Source organism: Melozone crissalis, unplaced genomic scaffold (genome assembly GCF_028551555.1).
Source record: "Melozone crissalis strain CALT ecotype California unplaced genomic scaffold, PUWL_Pcris_2 ptg000016l_1, whole genome shotgun sequence".
In the NCBI taxonomy this organism is placed as follows: Eukaryota; Metazoa; Chordata; class Aves; order Passeriformes; family Passerellidae; genus Melozone; species Melozone crissalis.
The window spans coordinates 47,402,847-47,417,661 of NW_026535794.1; the positions used below are offsets into that span (position 1 = coordinate 47,402,847).

The 14,815-nt window shown below is 36.6% G+C and overlaps 1 protein-coding gene across 1 annotated transcript in view; it reads right to left on the minus strand.

The window, feature by feature from the left end:
* Positions 1 to 442: 442 nt before the first annotated feature.
* DPY19L1 (dpy-19 like C-mannosyltransferase 1) overlaps positions 443 to 14,815 on the minus strand; it is a 45,035-nt gene continuing 30,662 nt past the window's right edge. The window contains exons 17-23 of the mRNA XM_054273433.1: positions 13,504 to 13,553; positions 12,868 to 12,892; positions 11,133 to 11,252; positions 5,619 to 5,793; positions 4,758 to 4,857; positions 3,231 to 3,356; positions 443 to 2,179 (exon numbers count right to left, since the gene is read on the minus strand). Of these exons, the coding sequence (XP_054129408.1) occupies positions 2,023 to 2,179; positions 3,231 to 3,356; positions 4,758 to 4,857; positions 5,619 to 5,793; positions 11,133 to 11,252; positions 12,868 to 12,892; positions 13,504 to 13,553 (753 nt within the window). The 3' untranslated portion in view covers positions 443 to 2,022. The remainder of the gene's footprint in view (positions 2,180 to 3,230; positions 3,357 to 4,757; positions 4,858 to 5,618; positions 5,794 to 11,132; positions 11,253 to 12,867; positions 12,893 to 13,503; positions 13,554 to 14,815) is intronic.

Consider the following 14,815-nt stretch of genomic DNA (forward strand, 5'->3'; position numbering starts at 1 on the left):
TGCTCCTAGGTGTTAAATGTTGTGTTGTTTAAATAAAAATTCTTTCCTTTGAAACTGAGAGCAAATTACTGAGATGACAGGAAATTCCTAACATAGGATACCTGATTCAAGAATTCACAGGTTTCTTCCTCACAATCATATGTTGCATTTTTTACTCCATATTTTTCCATTACTAAATTTTATCATACTAATATCAAACAGATGAAAATAATTATTTGGGTTTCAGAGTAGCTTAAAGAGATGAACAGCATAATATCCCTGGAGATGAAAATTTGCATGTCTGGCCATGTACCGAGTAAAAGTCACCTCCTCAACAAATGACGAACATTTTTATTAAAGCATATCTTTGAACTTTTAACTTTCAAATGTTTCTTCATTCCACCAGTCTTTTCACGTACTCCTGCACTGATATTTTGAATAAAAAGGAAGCCAGAAAGAGGTGTGTGATTTTGGTTTAATCATCTGCAGCCCTTCTGTGCACTTTTTTAGTTGAAAGTTTGGCTCCAATTGTATCTGCTGTGGTAACTGTGTTAAACTTCAGTTTAACAGACATAAGAGAAGTGTAACACCTACCAGAAACATGAGCACAATTTCCATCTTTCTCTTTTTTATTTAACCACATAAGTACATGTCAACAGTTGGCATAAACTTCATAAAAATACAGTACCTTTTTGTGCCGAAACACTAGTCACAATGTTTATATAAAGACTTTTTCCTGCTTCCTTGAATTCAATTAACATTTTAAAAAGTGACTTCCCAAAAGCCCTTTTTTTGTGAGTTTCCTTATAGAAATTTTTCCAAAATCTATTCTGTAAAAGTTAAAAAGCTAATGCATTTTCAGCCATTCTCCCTCACCCTCTCAATAAAACAGATTATAAAAAAATAAGATGTTTTAGAATACTGATCAGTTGTTATACTACTACTTTATCACAGGTTCCCATTTAATTGACACTGTTACAGGCGTGATGGATGGTGTCCCTATAACATCCAGGATCACCAGATGCTATTAGGGCTGGAAAGACCAGTCACACCAAATGACTGATGTGAACAAAAAAAACTAGTTGAAACAAATCCAAACCATGAACAACACACGGCGAAACATCTTAGACCTTAGCACTCTTATGATGCAGTAGAATCACAATTACTGTGATAGCTCCCAATGGCAATAAACATACAAAAATTCTACCAAGTCAGATAAACGACTAAAGGGTGTCCTTGCACTGGGTATCTCAGAAAGTGAGCTCTCTATTATCTAATTATAACACTGGTGTGACATCAAGATGACAGAAAAACAGCAGAACCAGTCTAATAATGCTGGAGCAATTATACCCACACAACTGACTACACCCATAGCACAACTGGGATAAATTTCGTTTTTCTTTAATGCTGATGACAACGTCCAGGCAGGATCTAATATATGGGGAAAGGAAAAAGGGCATTAAATTTTGAAAGTAATTTCTTATCAAGTTAGGCGCTGAAGGTCTAGTTAAGGCAGTGAAGGATTTATTTTAGTATCTTTCTAAGGCTATGACAGATTTTTCCTGAATAAAGCATTTTCCCTTAAAAATTTCATGTATATTATGCCAGCTTATTCTGAATGCATAAGAATGCTAAAAACCCTTGGACACTGAGAAGCTAAACTATTGCTTGCTGCAAATATTACCCTTATTAGTCTTCTTTTTTAATATCAATAGGATTCCAATAACATGCACCAAAAAAATGAAGTTTCAAGTCCACCTACGAACTTTTCCATAGCTACTTTTAGCTCTTTTTGGATCAGTGTTAAATAAAATGTGCAAACATATAATCATTTGCATAGCAAATCTCAAGGGACTGACCCTGAAATAGAAATCCAAACTGTTAGGTTTAAGATATTTCTATAATCAGAATTCACTTAAAATGGTAAAAAATAAAATACACATTTTCCATTTTAAGTCTAGTAAAAAAGGTATTTCTGATTTAGAATTCTTACAGTTACTAGTTTAAAGATTTGAAAGACAGATGCTTCATTGCATTGAAATGTTATTCCTTTGGAATCTTCAAGACTCTGTAATTGCTATTTTCAAATACTGTGATGAAATATGGCCTGGAATCCTTGCTCATAAGGGTACATAAAGGAATTTTTCCTCTATTAGCAGGATCTTCGACATCCCAAATTTCAGGCATACTGCAGCCAGGCCTAAAAAACAGGAATATGAAACGAGAAATGAAGAAATGCCATAAAAAACTCATGAAGCTTCATTCATAGTGCCCCATGAATACTTGATTGTACCATCTGCATTTTTTAAAGTTTGTCTCTATACTAGAAAAATTATCAGATTACAAAATCAATAAATATAGCAGTAATTTAAAAATAGTATTGAGAATGGCTTTTGTGGTTATGTAATTAATAAAGAATTAATTTGGAAGAGGAAGCACATAAAACAATGCAAATTATGCAACACATTATACATTACCAGGGACCCTTAAATCTTCCTATAAAATGGAGTGTGATATCCATATTGCTAACATTTCTAAAGAAAATTCAGGAAATAAAACACCTTAAAAAAGTAGTAATTCCTTGTTTTTATAAAAAATCACAGCCAACATCAATTCCCTGTAAAACTGCCTTTCAAAGTTATAATAACTGTGAATTTTCTAATTTTATCCAAGATAACAGAAAATAAATTGAACACATACATTTAATTTTATTCTAAATGAAAAGAAAATGAAATAAAAAATCCAAACTAATTCTGCTCTGGAGGCCAGAAAGAGAAGGGGGGGCCAAAAACCAAGGTGGGGGGTGAGGGGGGCAGTAAAAGCATAGCTCTTTCTGGAGAACATCTTAAATGTAACAAAATTTTTACTGACTATTAGTGGTCATAACATTTTGGTGCTCCAAATATCTTTTACTCAGCACCTTTTATTCATACCAGGCTTTCATTATACACACACAGCTGTTCTTGCCATCAGAGAATAACTGCTTCTTTCCTTTGTAATGACTTCTTTCCTTCAGGGTTTTACAGTGAAGCTTAAAAACCCATATCACAGAGCTTCCCAGGTTCACACACAGAACACAGGGCTGCTAATGAGGGTAAAGTCAATTACATCAGTTACTATCTACAGATGCTGGACAAAAATGTATTTTGGACACTTTTAATAAATAAACCACAAATCAAAACTTGATATGAATTTTAGACTACATATTTCAGAAGTGTATCATTCTTGTGAGAAAGAGGGAGATTACTTACTTTTTTCTGCTTACACACAATGACTCTTCAAGGATGTAGTAATTCACTCCTAGTTTTATCAAATCTCTTTTTACTTGACTTGCAGGTTTTCGACTGTACATGGAATACACTACTTTAGTCCTGGCCCTTCAAAAAGAAAAATCTAAGGGTTAGCTACAATAGAGCATGAAAATGTAAGCTTTAACCTTAGACTGGAGAGGAAGGCTTTTTTATTTCACAAGGTAACTATGCCGAAGCAAAGTTTACATAAATAGTGCCATTTGCTGAAGTATGATCATGTCTTCAGAAATATAAGGATTCCAAGAACAAGTTATACAGTTTTTCTGTAGCAGGAGACAACTGTGTAACAGGATCCATGGTTACTGTGAACTGCAAGTGTAAAGATGTCAAAGCAATGCATTTACCGTGGAATACTGAGGACTAGAAATGAGCTTGCTTGGACTGGGGTGATCAGGAGGAAACAATCCTGTGCCAAGTCTCTCCACAGTGACCCCATCACTGTGGGTCACTATGGTCACACTGCCCTTGCTGGGACATTTTGAAATGCAGAGCACAAGACCTGGAGTCCACCTACAGTCATCAAGCAAAATCAGCCTTCGGACACCACAATCCTGTTTTGGAAGTAGAAGACCTTTATGGTCCCCCCAAACCAGGCCAGTCCACATCATATCCAGCAATATCCTGCTCTGAATGTGCAAAGCATGATGCTCTTAAAGCCTATCCATCTTCTGACACTTAATACAGGTATTGCCTTTACCTTATTTTTCCCATGATTTTGTAACTAGGACAGAATATTTCAGTTGAAAGGGACCTGCAGTGATCATCCCAGTCCCACTGTCTGACCAAAAGTTAAAGCCAGTTAATGCCAGGCAGAGAACTAAGGACATAAGGCATGTAAAAAAAATCCCTGCCCTTTCTCTTTTATCCCCCTCTATCTTGCTGCCTTTTTGTTGTGTTGGATTTCTTTCAAGCAGTTTCACCAAATTAACAAAAAAATTATGCTACGCTATTAAATTTAGTAAAAGAAATTCATGACCTTTTCAGATAAATCAATTTCAATTTAGGCAAATATCCTGATTTTGAAAATAACAAGAGTACAAATCTTAGTAACTCCATCCCAAAATTTCAGCTTCAATAATTAACCAATTATCACAAAAAATGACAGCCCATCACAGAAAGCTAATAGAAATAAATACACTGGCTATCATGGAAAAAAAAATTATATCTGTCTACAATGTCAGGAGTAACTAGAATGAAGAAAGGATATAATTGAACTGATGAAATCAAATTCCTTAACTTAATTCTGATTTTGAAGTTTGAAGCCATATCTGTCCCTAGAGTGTATCCTTTCTGATGAACACAAATCCTCAAGAAATAACGTGTTTTCATTCTGACTGAAATAACAAATCCAGTTCTGTGAGGTTTCAACAAATTTTACAATATAAAACAATGCCATTCCTATTGTGTATTACAGGCATTATGAGAATCAATAGCAGACACAAATAAAACCTCAACTGCAAAATTTACCTCAATCCTGCATCTTCATAGTGAGGATGATTTACAATAGGACGAAGTGTAGACAATTTGACACTTGCCATTGTAGGCATTGCTCCTGCAAAAACTGCATCTGAAATACACAATCAAAAGCATTTTTGAAATGAGGAATGAAACAATTAGAGAAGCAATTCAAATATCTGAGCAGTAATCCTGTAGGAAAACTATGAAAAGGGTAGGGTTACTCCTTTTTAAAAGGCTGTATGTGACATCAACAGGAAATGCACAAAATCAGTGTTTTAGTTTGGGTTTTTTGTAACCTTGAACTCAATATAAGCAATTAGATAACTAAGCATCTAAGAATGGAGATTTAATTAACTCATTTTTCTTGAATGGGCAGAATAACATACTCATTATAACAACTCTTTCATCAGTGTTAAACGGGCAGTAAAATCTCAGTTCACTATGGCTTTAACATATATTCCCTCTAGAAAGGTAAGTACCTTGTTTCCATCCAATTTTCTAACAGATTTTAGGAAAAGGAGGGGTGCAACCACAACACACATAGACATTTTTAATTCTCCTCTAGCAAAATGCTGATCATGTACCAACATACAAGACCAGCATCATTTAAGTAAAAACCTATTTTAATTGGGCTTGGCAAAGATGCTTTTGTTGAAAATACTCCACCAGTGGTTAGAACCTCCAGACCAGTAGCCAGGAGTCTAACAAAGACAGCTTCTGGTGCTTTTTTTCACTGGACATAGCTTTTATGTGGACAAGTAGACATGCCAGAGCTGCAGATCGTAGCAACACCTCTGCAGTCATTTGTGACAGATTCCATGGTTCAACCTCACAATAAATGGGGACATCCTACATTATTAAATAGTTCACCTTGTCTAGTATTGACTTGTATCCATTCTAGAAGTTCTTCCTGTGGCAAATTGCTAAATTCTCCCATGATGTTCCACTGAGTTCGAAGGTTTGCAGATCCCTCTATTGTCATCAATGCTAGAATAGCAAAGACCAATGTTTTGGGCTGGACTTTATAGAAGAGCCATCCAAACAACTGAAATGCAAGAATCAATTAATTCCTAGACAACAATTCTGTAATGTTGTATGCAGAACAATTCATTTTTATTTCTCTATGAAGAATCTAACATATATTGCACTATAAAACATCTCTGCTATTTCTTCTCCACTAAACTTCAGATTATAATTCATAGCATTATAATATAGTTCAGAACATAATATTATATACAATATATACTGTATTTCAGAATGCAATTCCTAAGAATTACTCATGTTCAACAAATATTGCACATCACATTTGCAATTCTAAATAAATAAAAAAAAGAATTTTAAAAATTCACATTAATGTAAACTTTTAAAGTTGAATGTCAAATCTCAGATATCAAAATCTGCAAGGAAAGATGATTCAATAAAGCAACAGGACTTTAACAGTATTTTATCTCCTGTTTCTATCTAGAGTTTTTATCTTAGTATACAGATTAGAGATTGTACTACAAACTTTTAAAACACATTAGAAAGACAGACTTGGAAGACAGTAAGCTTAACGCTGCTTTATACCCCACTCTTTCCTTTCTTCAACTGGGGCTTGCATTGTTTCCTAAAAGCAATTTGCTGGAGGCTCTAAGCAAATATTCATAAAGTAGTAAAGTAGTACTTTAAAAGTACTTTAAAGTAGTACATAAAAAAGTAGTACTAAATTTGCTGTGTGGAAGCTTAATTTGAGCAGTAACACTTTATCACATCTCCATACCTGAACCATTAAATAAGAAAGTAGAAACTACATTTTTTTCCCAATTAGAAGGCTCCACACATCAAAAGTATCAAACTCACACTAAATAAATACATTTAATTCATAGTACTGTTATTTGGGTTTTTTCAATTAAAGCATGAAACAATGAAAGAAAGTCTCTCAGTAGAAGCTCCCACAAGGCTGACTACACCAATTAAGTAGTGTGTTTTATCTTTCTTATGAACTAACCACAAACTACCTCAGATTATTAAAATTCTCCAGCCACCTCTCCAAAGATACAGTATACTCTACTCTCATCCCTAAAGACTCACTAAACACTCAGAGAAGAAGAGCAATACTATCCAGGGAAAGTTAATTTCCCAAACAGGCCTGACCACTGTGTGGATCTGGAAGGATGAAGTGAAATGAATTCATTTGTAGGCTGCTCTACATGAGCAAACCTCCTTTACACCAACAGCTGCAAAAATGTCACTTCATTGACATGTTAGAACTTTGACAGTTCCCCAACTTTTAAAATCAAAGAAAATTACATTACTGTCACGCTTTTATAAAGCCTCATGGATGTTCAAAGTCTCTGAATTTAGCACTATTTTGTTTACACAAGGAGCCTAAAATGATTGAATATACATGCAATGCAAAAAAAGCATTTCTTTCATCGGATGCTGTTCCTTATGTTTTTTGTTTTTGTTTTTTTTTTATCAATTCAAGGTTTTGGGTTGTTTTTTAGTTTTTAGGTTATCTTCCCCAAATGAATATTTTAAGTATTTCTTCAGCGATTTTATTTTGTTTTCAAAATTGCCACTCAGGATAGCATCATTTTCCCTAACAGAAAGAAGAAATGTGTGGATGCAAATGGTCAAAATTCTGAACATTAACAGCAGAAGATCTGGGCCTAACTTGAAGAACAAACAGTGAGTTCCATGACAAAACTGAATCATCCCTAATTTAATTACTCCTCCTTGTTCAACCTAAGAGAAGTAAAGGTTCTAATAGCAGGTTTCTCATACTTAAAATGCAGCTGTACAGAAGAAGGGAGTTGCTCCATTTGTAAAGATGCAGCTACTTTATATTTTTATTTCATTAAAAATCCTTTCTTGAAAATGTGTTATGAAGTGAATTACTTTCCAATGAAAATCAACATTAGGTCACTTCTTTTCATCAGAAAGCATTCCAGACAATGAAAATACTCTTTATTTGAAAAAGAACATTATCATTTTTATTGCCCATCAGCTGCCACAGGCTGCTGGTAATGGAAAAATGGAAAGTGCAGGGATTCACACAATGGGCTGAAACAACGCAACACACAAAATTTCTTTTCCATGTGCAAACAGTAATTTTTAGCCTCAAAAGAAACTAGATATACTAACATACCACTGCAGATAAGCTTTCATGGCCTGCTAGATGAAAGGACAGTGTTGACCTCAATTGCAGTAAGATAAATGCCTGTCTTAAATTTGCTTAAATTTTTCTTGCATCTGTAAAACCAAACTGTCACTTATTAACTTATGTTCATTCAAACATCTAAAACTTTACCCAGTGATATACTGTACTGAGTGTTAATCAATCATTTTGTCACAAATCTCATCTTCCTCCATCCAAGAAATTCTGGATCAGTATTGCACATACAATTAGATTTTTCAGCCTCAAAAAACCACTTCTCCTCACCTGCCAGTAGGATAGAAAAAGCTCATCAAAAAACACTTCATATTTTCCTGGCCCTACAAACACAAGCAAACCAACCCAAACAAGAACAAAAAAGAGTTTTCTTATTGTTTGCTTAAGTCTTAGAGGTGATCTGCTCAATGGTGGCTCAACAGCCTTATGGGCCAGTGTTTGTCTACCATGCTGAAGCCAGTCCTGTATTGCTTGGAAGATTGTCAGCCTCTCTCTACTACAGCAAGCACACATCTGTCAGACCAGGAAAAAAATCCAGCTTGTCTTCTACAGGTATCAATCAGCACCAACCTGGGGAACACCTAAACAGGTAAAAGAACCTTCACTAATAACAGGACAAGGAAATCTATTTTATTTCCCCTTATGCTGTTCACCTAAAGTTGGATTCACCTGAACACTTCTCCTCAGGCCCAAGCCAGGGCCAGGATATCCCCAGGCTGTATTATGTATCACTGCTGGTCATTTATCCCTTTCTGCACAAAATAAATGTCTGACCTGCAGCAATCTAAAGCCCTTCCCTAGCACTCATGACCTGTTTCTTTCAAGCCTCCATGATGCTGCAATGAAGGAAGGAAAAGTTATGGACCAAAGTCACCTGATCCAACAGGGGCAGCTTCCAGAGCAGGTTATCATCTGCAACTGCAGCTCCCTTAGAAGCTTACTCTCACTCCACAATAGGAAACAGCAGAACAATCAAAGGGCCAAAATGCAGTTGGAAGCAGCAGATAAAAAAATATTGACAAAATACTGTCTACTGTCCTCCCTTTCAATAGTTACACATTTACGACACGTGGCATCCTCTAAGATCCAACATGCAACAATTATGAAAAGCACCAGCATTCACTAACTGGCCTGATGACCTCAGCTGCAGTACTAAAAACACACAACAATCCAGGAAAAATTACTGAAATGCTATCACTCTGGTGCTTTTAAAAAAAAAAAGTCACCATGCAGCTAAAAAAAATCAGCACAGATTTTACTGTGGCTCAAAATATATAAAAACTTTTAGTCCTGAACTTCACTACAAAACTCTACTACTACTACCACACCACCACCACAACCAACAGGGCAGAAAAGCCCGTCAAGAAATATACAGTTAAAAAATAACTAAGAACAAATCAACTTTGGACAGCATTAATCTAAATCATAACTGTTATCTAGAAATTGGGTGTTAAAAGAACATTTTTTCATTTTGTTCCTCTGACTTCTGAAAAGCAGCTTCATTTCAAATTACTCAGAAACATCTTATGAAAGTTCACTTAGAAAAATAACCAGTGCAACTGCTATTGCTTGAACAACCAGATCACCTAGGAGGATGCCTGCATTTCAAGAACAACTAAGAGCTGCAAAACTGGACATCTGTGAATCTTCCAGAATAGCAAGCATGTAGAGGAAATTTCTAAGTCCCAATTACAAGGTGGCTAAAGAAAGAGGTTTTGATAATTTCTTAGCATTTTATATTTTAACTGTAGAGATTAATCTGATTTTGGCAAATGCGTGGCACTTTAACCTATGCCAAGTACATCAGGCATCAGAAAGGGATGAGCACATTTAAGCAGACTGATACAGTGTAATCTGTCCAGTGTTATAAAGAACTACCCTTCTCTAAAGATCATTTAGGAAGCAGTTCAGTTTTCTGGGAAACAATTATTTGTTCAGCTGGTCAAACATGAGATAGCTTTCTCCTCTTTGCATAAATCTGTCTCATTCACTAATCCTCCAGTTGTTTGACACAGCTATCAGCTGCTCCACAGACAGGAACTGCCTTCACCATAGCACCCTAATTCCCTTTTAGACACTTTCTACAACACCACAGTGCATGCAGGGTGACAGGAACCTCTGAAGGCTGGTTTGAGCATGGTCACCCAGAGCCAAATGTCCCTGATCCATGTCCAGCTTCCAAATACCTCCAAGGATGGACCTGATTCTTTGGACATTCCACCACATCCCTGGGCAATCTGTGCCAACGCTTTTCACCCTCCCAGTGAAAAGGTGCCCCATGTCCAGAGGGAACTGCCTGCATTTCAGGGTGTGCCCATCACCTCTGGTCCTGTCACTGGGCACCACGTGAAAGACTCTGCTATTTCTCCCAGCTCTGCCCCATCAGCAAACTTTCTAAAGGTACCCTGTGCCCCACCCTTCAGTCCATTAACAAAGACATTGAGCAGCCCTGGACCCAGCACTGGCCTTCAACCAGATTTGGCACCACCCATTTCTGGGCCCAGCTGTTCAGACATTTTTCAATCTACCTTTCCTGCCTGCTTCCCAGATAAAGGACTACTTACCCTACTTTTGCTGCATGTTCAAAGATTCTAAAATAGCTATTTAAATAAGAGATTTAATCATGTTCACTTCTCAGAAACACAGATAATGAAACATGGAAAGCCTATTCTAAGACTTTTTATATCTAGAGGAAATCTAGTTAACATTTGATGTTACAGATTATTCAAAGTGGTAAGATTAAGTCTGAGTTAGGCATATGAGTTTTGATTTTTATGACTGAAATGTTTTCAACAAGCCAGACTTCAAACGAGACTTGTAAAAAGAATTAATAGGCAGGAAATATGCAAGGCAGTAAGCTCTGAAGAGCTGTGAAAACACAGTGTAAACAAAGACAAACACTGGATAAAATTAATAGTCAATAAAAACTTGCAGTGGCATAGAGGTGTGCAAACACAGTAAAATCTAAGAGATGCCTCCCTGTGCTCAAGCTTGATACACAGCATGCTAACTCATATAATAATGCAGTTGGACAAGTTGCATAAAGCAAGATTTTTGCTTTATTTGGGAAGAGGGGAGAATGGAACCATTTTTGACAGGCAATATAATCTGGTTTATTTTTATCTGGTACCCTCAGATTCAGCAATTACACACAGAGAAATCTGCTTTAGGACAAATATCTGTGTAATACTCTAAGTACTGAGATAGCTACAGGATAAAAAAGACCTTACCTGTTTTGAACACACCAAGGAAGCCATAATGCACAGATGTGGTGTTAAAAACAGCTTCAGTCTCATGATTAAAATCGCTAGGACACTGTATGCCAACAGCTGCAATGCATGGAATACCAGCTGAAAAGAAAAAAAGAAACCACAAGACGCAGAAGCAAATTTACATACTTTTGATTTCTGCCTTAAACACATAACTTCATTTTCAGTATAGCTTAAATGATGAGCTTATCTGAAAGAGTCCAAGTCAAAGTAAAGATATTCGTATTTCAGACGGTGATAATGACTTTTTGTAATCTTTTATCTGGAGCGCATGTAGTATGCTGACGAATGGAATAACAGGAAAGAGAAATATTATCAATAAAAGAAAAAGGAGCTAGAGAAACAGCTAGCTATTAAAAAAAAATCCTTAGCCATTAACAGGCTTCACTTAGACAACAACAGAATGTGTAAAACTTCTTGTATAACCTCTTTATAGAAGTTAAGAGACCCTGCTTTTTAGCGCCCAAAATACACAAGTATAGAGTAAGAGAAGAAAACAAGATCATCCTTGATAATGACAGAATCAGAGGCAGCTTGCTTTAGTATTCTAAAAAGCATCAGATACATCACTCATTACTCCTAACATTAATCTATGTCACTTGTCAAAGTGCTGTGCTAAATAGAGGCATTTTTGCAATCAGTGCTTTTATCTGATTGATTATCATAGAATCATTCAAGTTTGAAAAAGCCTCTAAGGTCATGTCCACTCATTAATCTAACACTGCCAAGCTCACTGCTAAACCATGACCTCAGTGCCACATCTACATGTCTTTAAATGCCTTCAGGGATGGTGATTCAACTCCTTCCCTGGGCAGCCTATCCCACTGCTTGAAAATTCTTTTAGGGATTTTTCCTAATATCCAATCTAAACCTCCTCTAAGGCAACTTGAGCTTAAACCATCACAGACATCTACCAACTCTCTGGGCCACCTGATCCCAGTGTTTCACCACTCTCATTGTAGTAAGATTTCTTCCCTATAGCTTGCCTAAATTTATCTGATTCCAGTTCTAAGTCACTATCCCTTGTCCTAATGGAACAGGCCAGCTAAAAAGTTGTCCTTGTCTTTTTGATAGGCCCCCTTTAAGCAATGAAAGGCCCCACTAAAGTCTTCCTGCAGCCTTCTCTTCTCCTGGCTGAACATCCCAACTCTCTCAGCCTGTCTTCACTGGAGAGGTGTTCTATCCCTCTGTTTTTGTGGACCTCTTCTGGACCTGCTGTAACAGGTCCACGTTCGTCCTGTGCCGAGGGCTCCAGAGGGCGACACACTATGTGGCTTTGAAGAGTTTTACTAAAAAGAACCATGTATACTACAACATTCATTATGGCATATCTCAAAATAGAATTTGAACATTACATGTCATGTGAAAACCCAGTAAAGGAACCATCTTCTTCTCAGTCTGCATGTGGAAAACAGAAGGTCCAGCCTAGCTTCAGTGTCTTTTGGAACAGCTACAGTAAAAGCACAAGATTCCTCTCTTGCACAATGACCCCCATTAGCCAGTATATTCCTTTGTTCAACATTTCAGAGTTATTCTGGTGACATACCAGACCCAACTTAAGATGAGGGAAATAATGATGCAAATACTTAGATGCAAATAAACCACATGTATTAGCATCAGCCCATTGCAACCTGCATTTCAATACTGAGTATTTGCATTAACACAGGAACAAAATTGTGCAGAAAAAGAATCTTACCTCACCATGGTTAAAACGTTCTTCTCTGAAAAAAATAACAACCCAAAATCCATCATTATTTATGTACAGAAGAAATGGCTTTATAATAAGATAATCTCTAATGGCATTAGACAATGCAGCTAATCTGGTAAGCATGAATCAAGCGTTAGAATTTTTTCCACCCCTCTATGCAAGTTTTGAAATAAATTGCAAATCATAACCATCTTCCTCAATCCCTGTATCTATTTGGAAATCTCGAGTACTGGTTTTAGCAGGTTTTGTTTAATTACTTCCACGAGATAAAACTCTGGTACCTTTATAACCACGAAGAAATTAATGAGGGAAAAAAGAATTTGTATTTACTATTTATAGTAAAAAAGCCAAAAAAGCACATAAATACTGCTTTAGGAAAAGACCAGAAAAGTAAATCATTAAATATAAAATCTATGCATAAATGGGTTTAAGATGTCTAAAACATGTTAGATAACTTTCATTTTAGTTATAATATAAAAATACCATTTGCAATATAGCCATTCAGTTACCGAACTGCACATAACTAACCTTTCAAAAAGAACTTACATAATGTAGAATTCTGAACTTTGTAGCACATAGCAAACCAAAATTCAGTTTTACATTACAAAAGAAGACAATACTTACTTTTCATATCGGCCTGTGTGAGATAAGGAGGACAGAATATATTTAATTGCCTGAAAAAAAACAAGAGGCAACAAAAAGTATGAACGTACTTTCAAAAGCATTTTGAAGCATTTTCAACATTTGCTAAATTAAACTACACCTGGGTAATCTCTTTTTGAGATAATGCTAAGATAAAAGACATGCAATGTTTTAGCCAGAACTTCTTTTAGAGGATGTTTAATTAGCCAGGCACTTAGCAGTTATCCCATCTGTTCCTGTGCAAACTGTAAGTTGTTTTTATACAAATTATACATAACCAAATTTACAAAAACAGTTATAAACTCCAGTTTAGTATTCATCAGCTAAATAAGAGAAATTTCTTCTAACTGACTCAGGACTGGACCTTTGCAAAAATCTTTGTAATGAGAATACAGAATTTTAAATACATGTTCTTGAAAACCTGTTTTTCTGACTGTATTGGGTTTACATGTCAAGGTTTCAGTAGCAGGAGCATTGCAGGGGTGGCTTCTGTGGGAAGAGAGCTGGGGCAGCTCCCATGTCAGAGAGAGCCAGTTCCAGACAGCTTCAAACCAGATCTACCACTGGGCAAAGCTGAACTCATCAGCAACACTGGTGGGGCCCCTGTTGATAACATGTTTACAAAAAGGTAACTCTGCAGCATGTTTAAGAGAGAGCAGCAAGAAAACTGGGAATGAAACCAGACTCAAGTCACCGAGGCCAGTGAAGGAGAGGGAGGAAATGCTCCATGAGAACCATGAGACTACATCTTTTGGAGAACACCACAGTGATATAAGTTGTTTTTCTTTTCCCCTGGAGGGCAATGAAGGGTTATGGTGGAGCAGACAGAAATTCACCTGAGATCTGTGCAGGAGCCCATGCCAGAGCAGGTGTGCATGCCTTGAAGGATGCTGCAACCCACAGAGAGCCCACAAAGGAAACAGCTCCTGGCAGGAACTGCAGCTTGTGGACAAGAGCCCACAAAGCTGTTGCAGATTTTCTGGCAGGAGCTGCAACCTGTGGGGGACTCATGCTGGAGCAGTCTGTTTCTGAAGAACTGTACCCCATGGAAAGGACCTAAGCCGACCCCATTCTTAAAAGAACTGCAGACTATGGAAGGGACCTATTGAGCCTGGGGATGAAGAGAAGATGGTTTTAGCTTTTTCTTTTCTTCTTGCATTTTATTTTTAATTCACAAAAAATTTAATTTGATCTTCCTCAATTCATTACAGCGAATCAGAGAGTGAGGCCCCTGTAATTATCTTGACCCACGAGATTTTTCTACTCATCTTCCCCCATCATAGTGAGGGTAAGG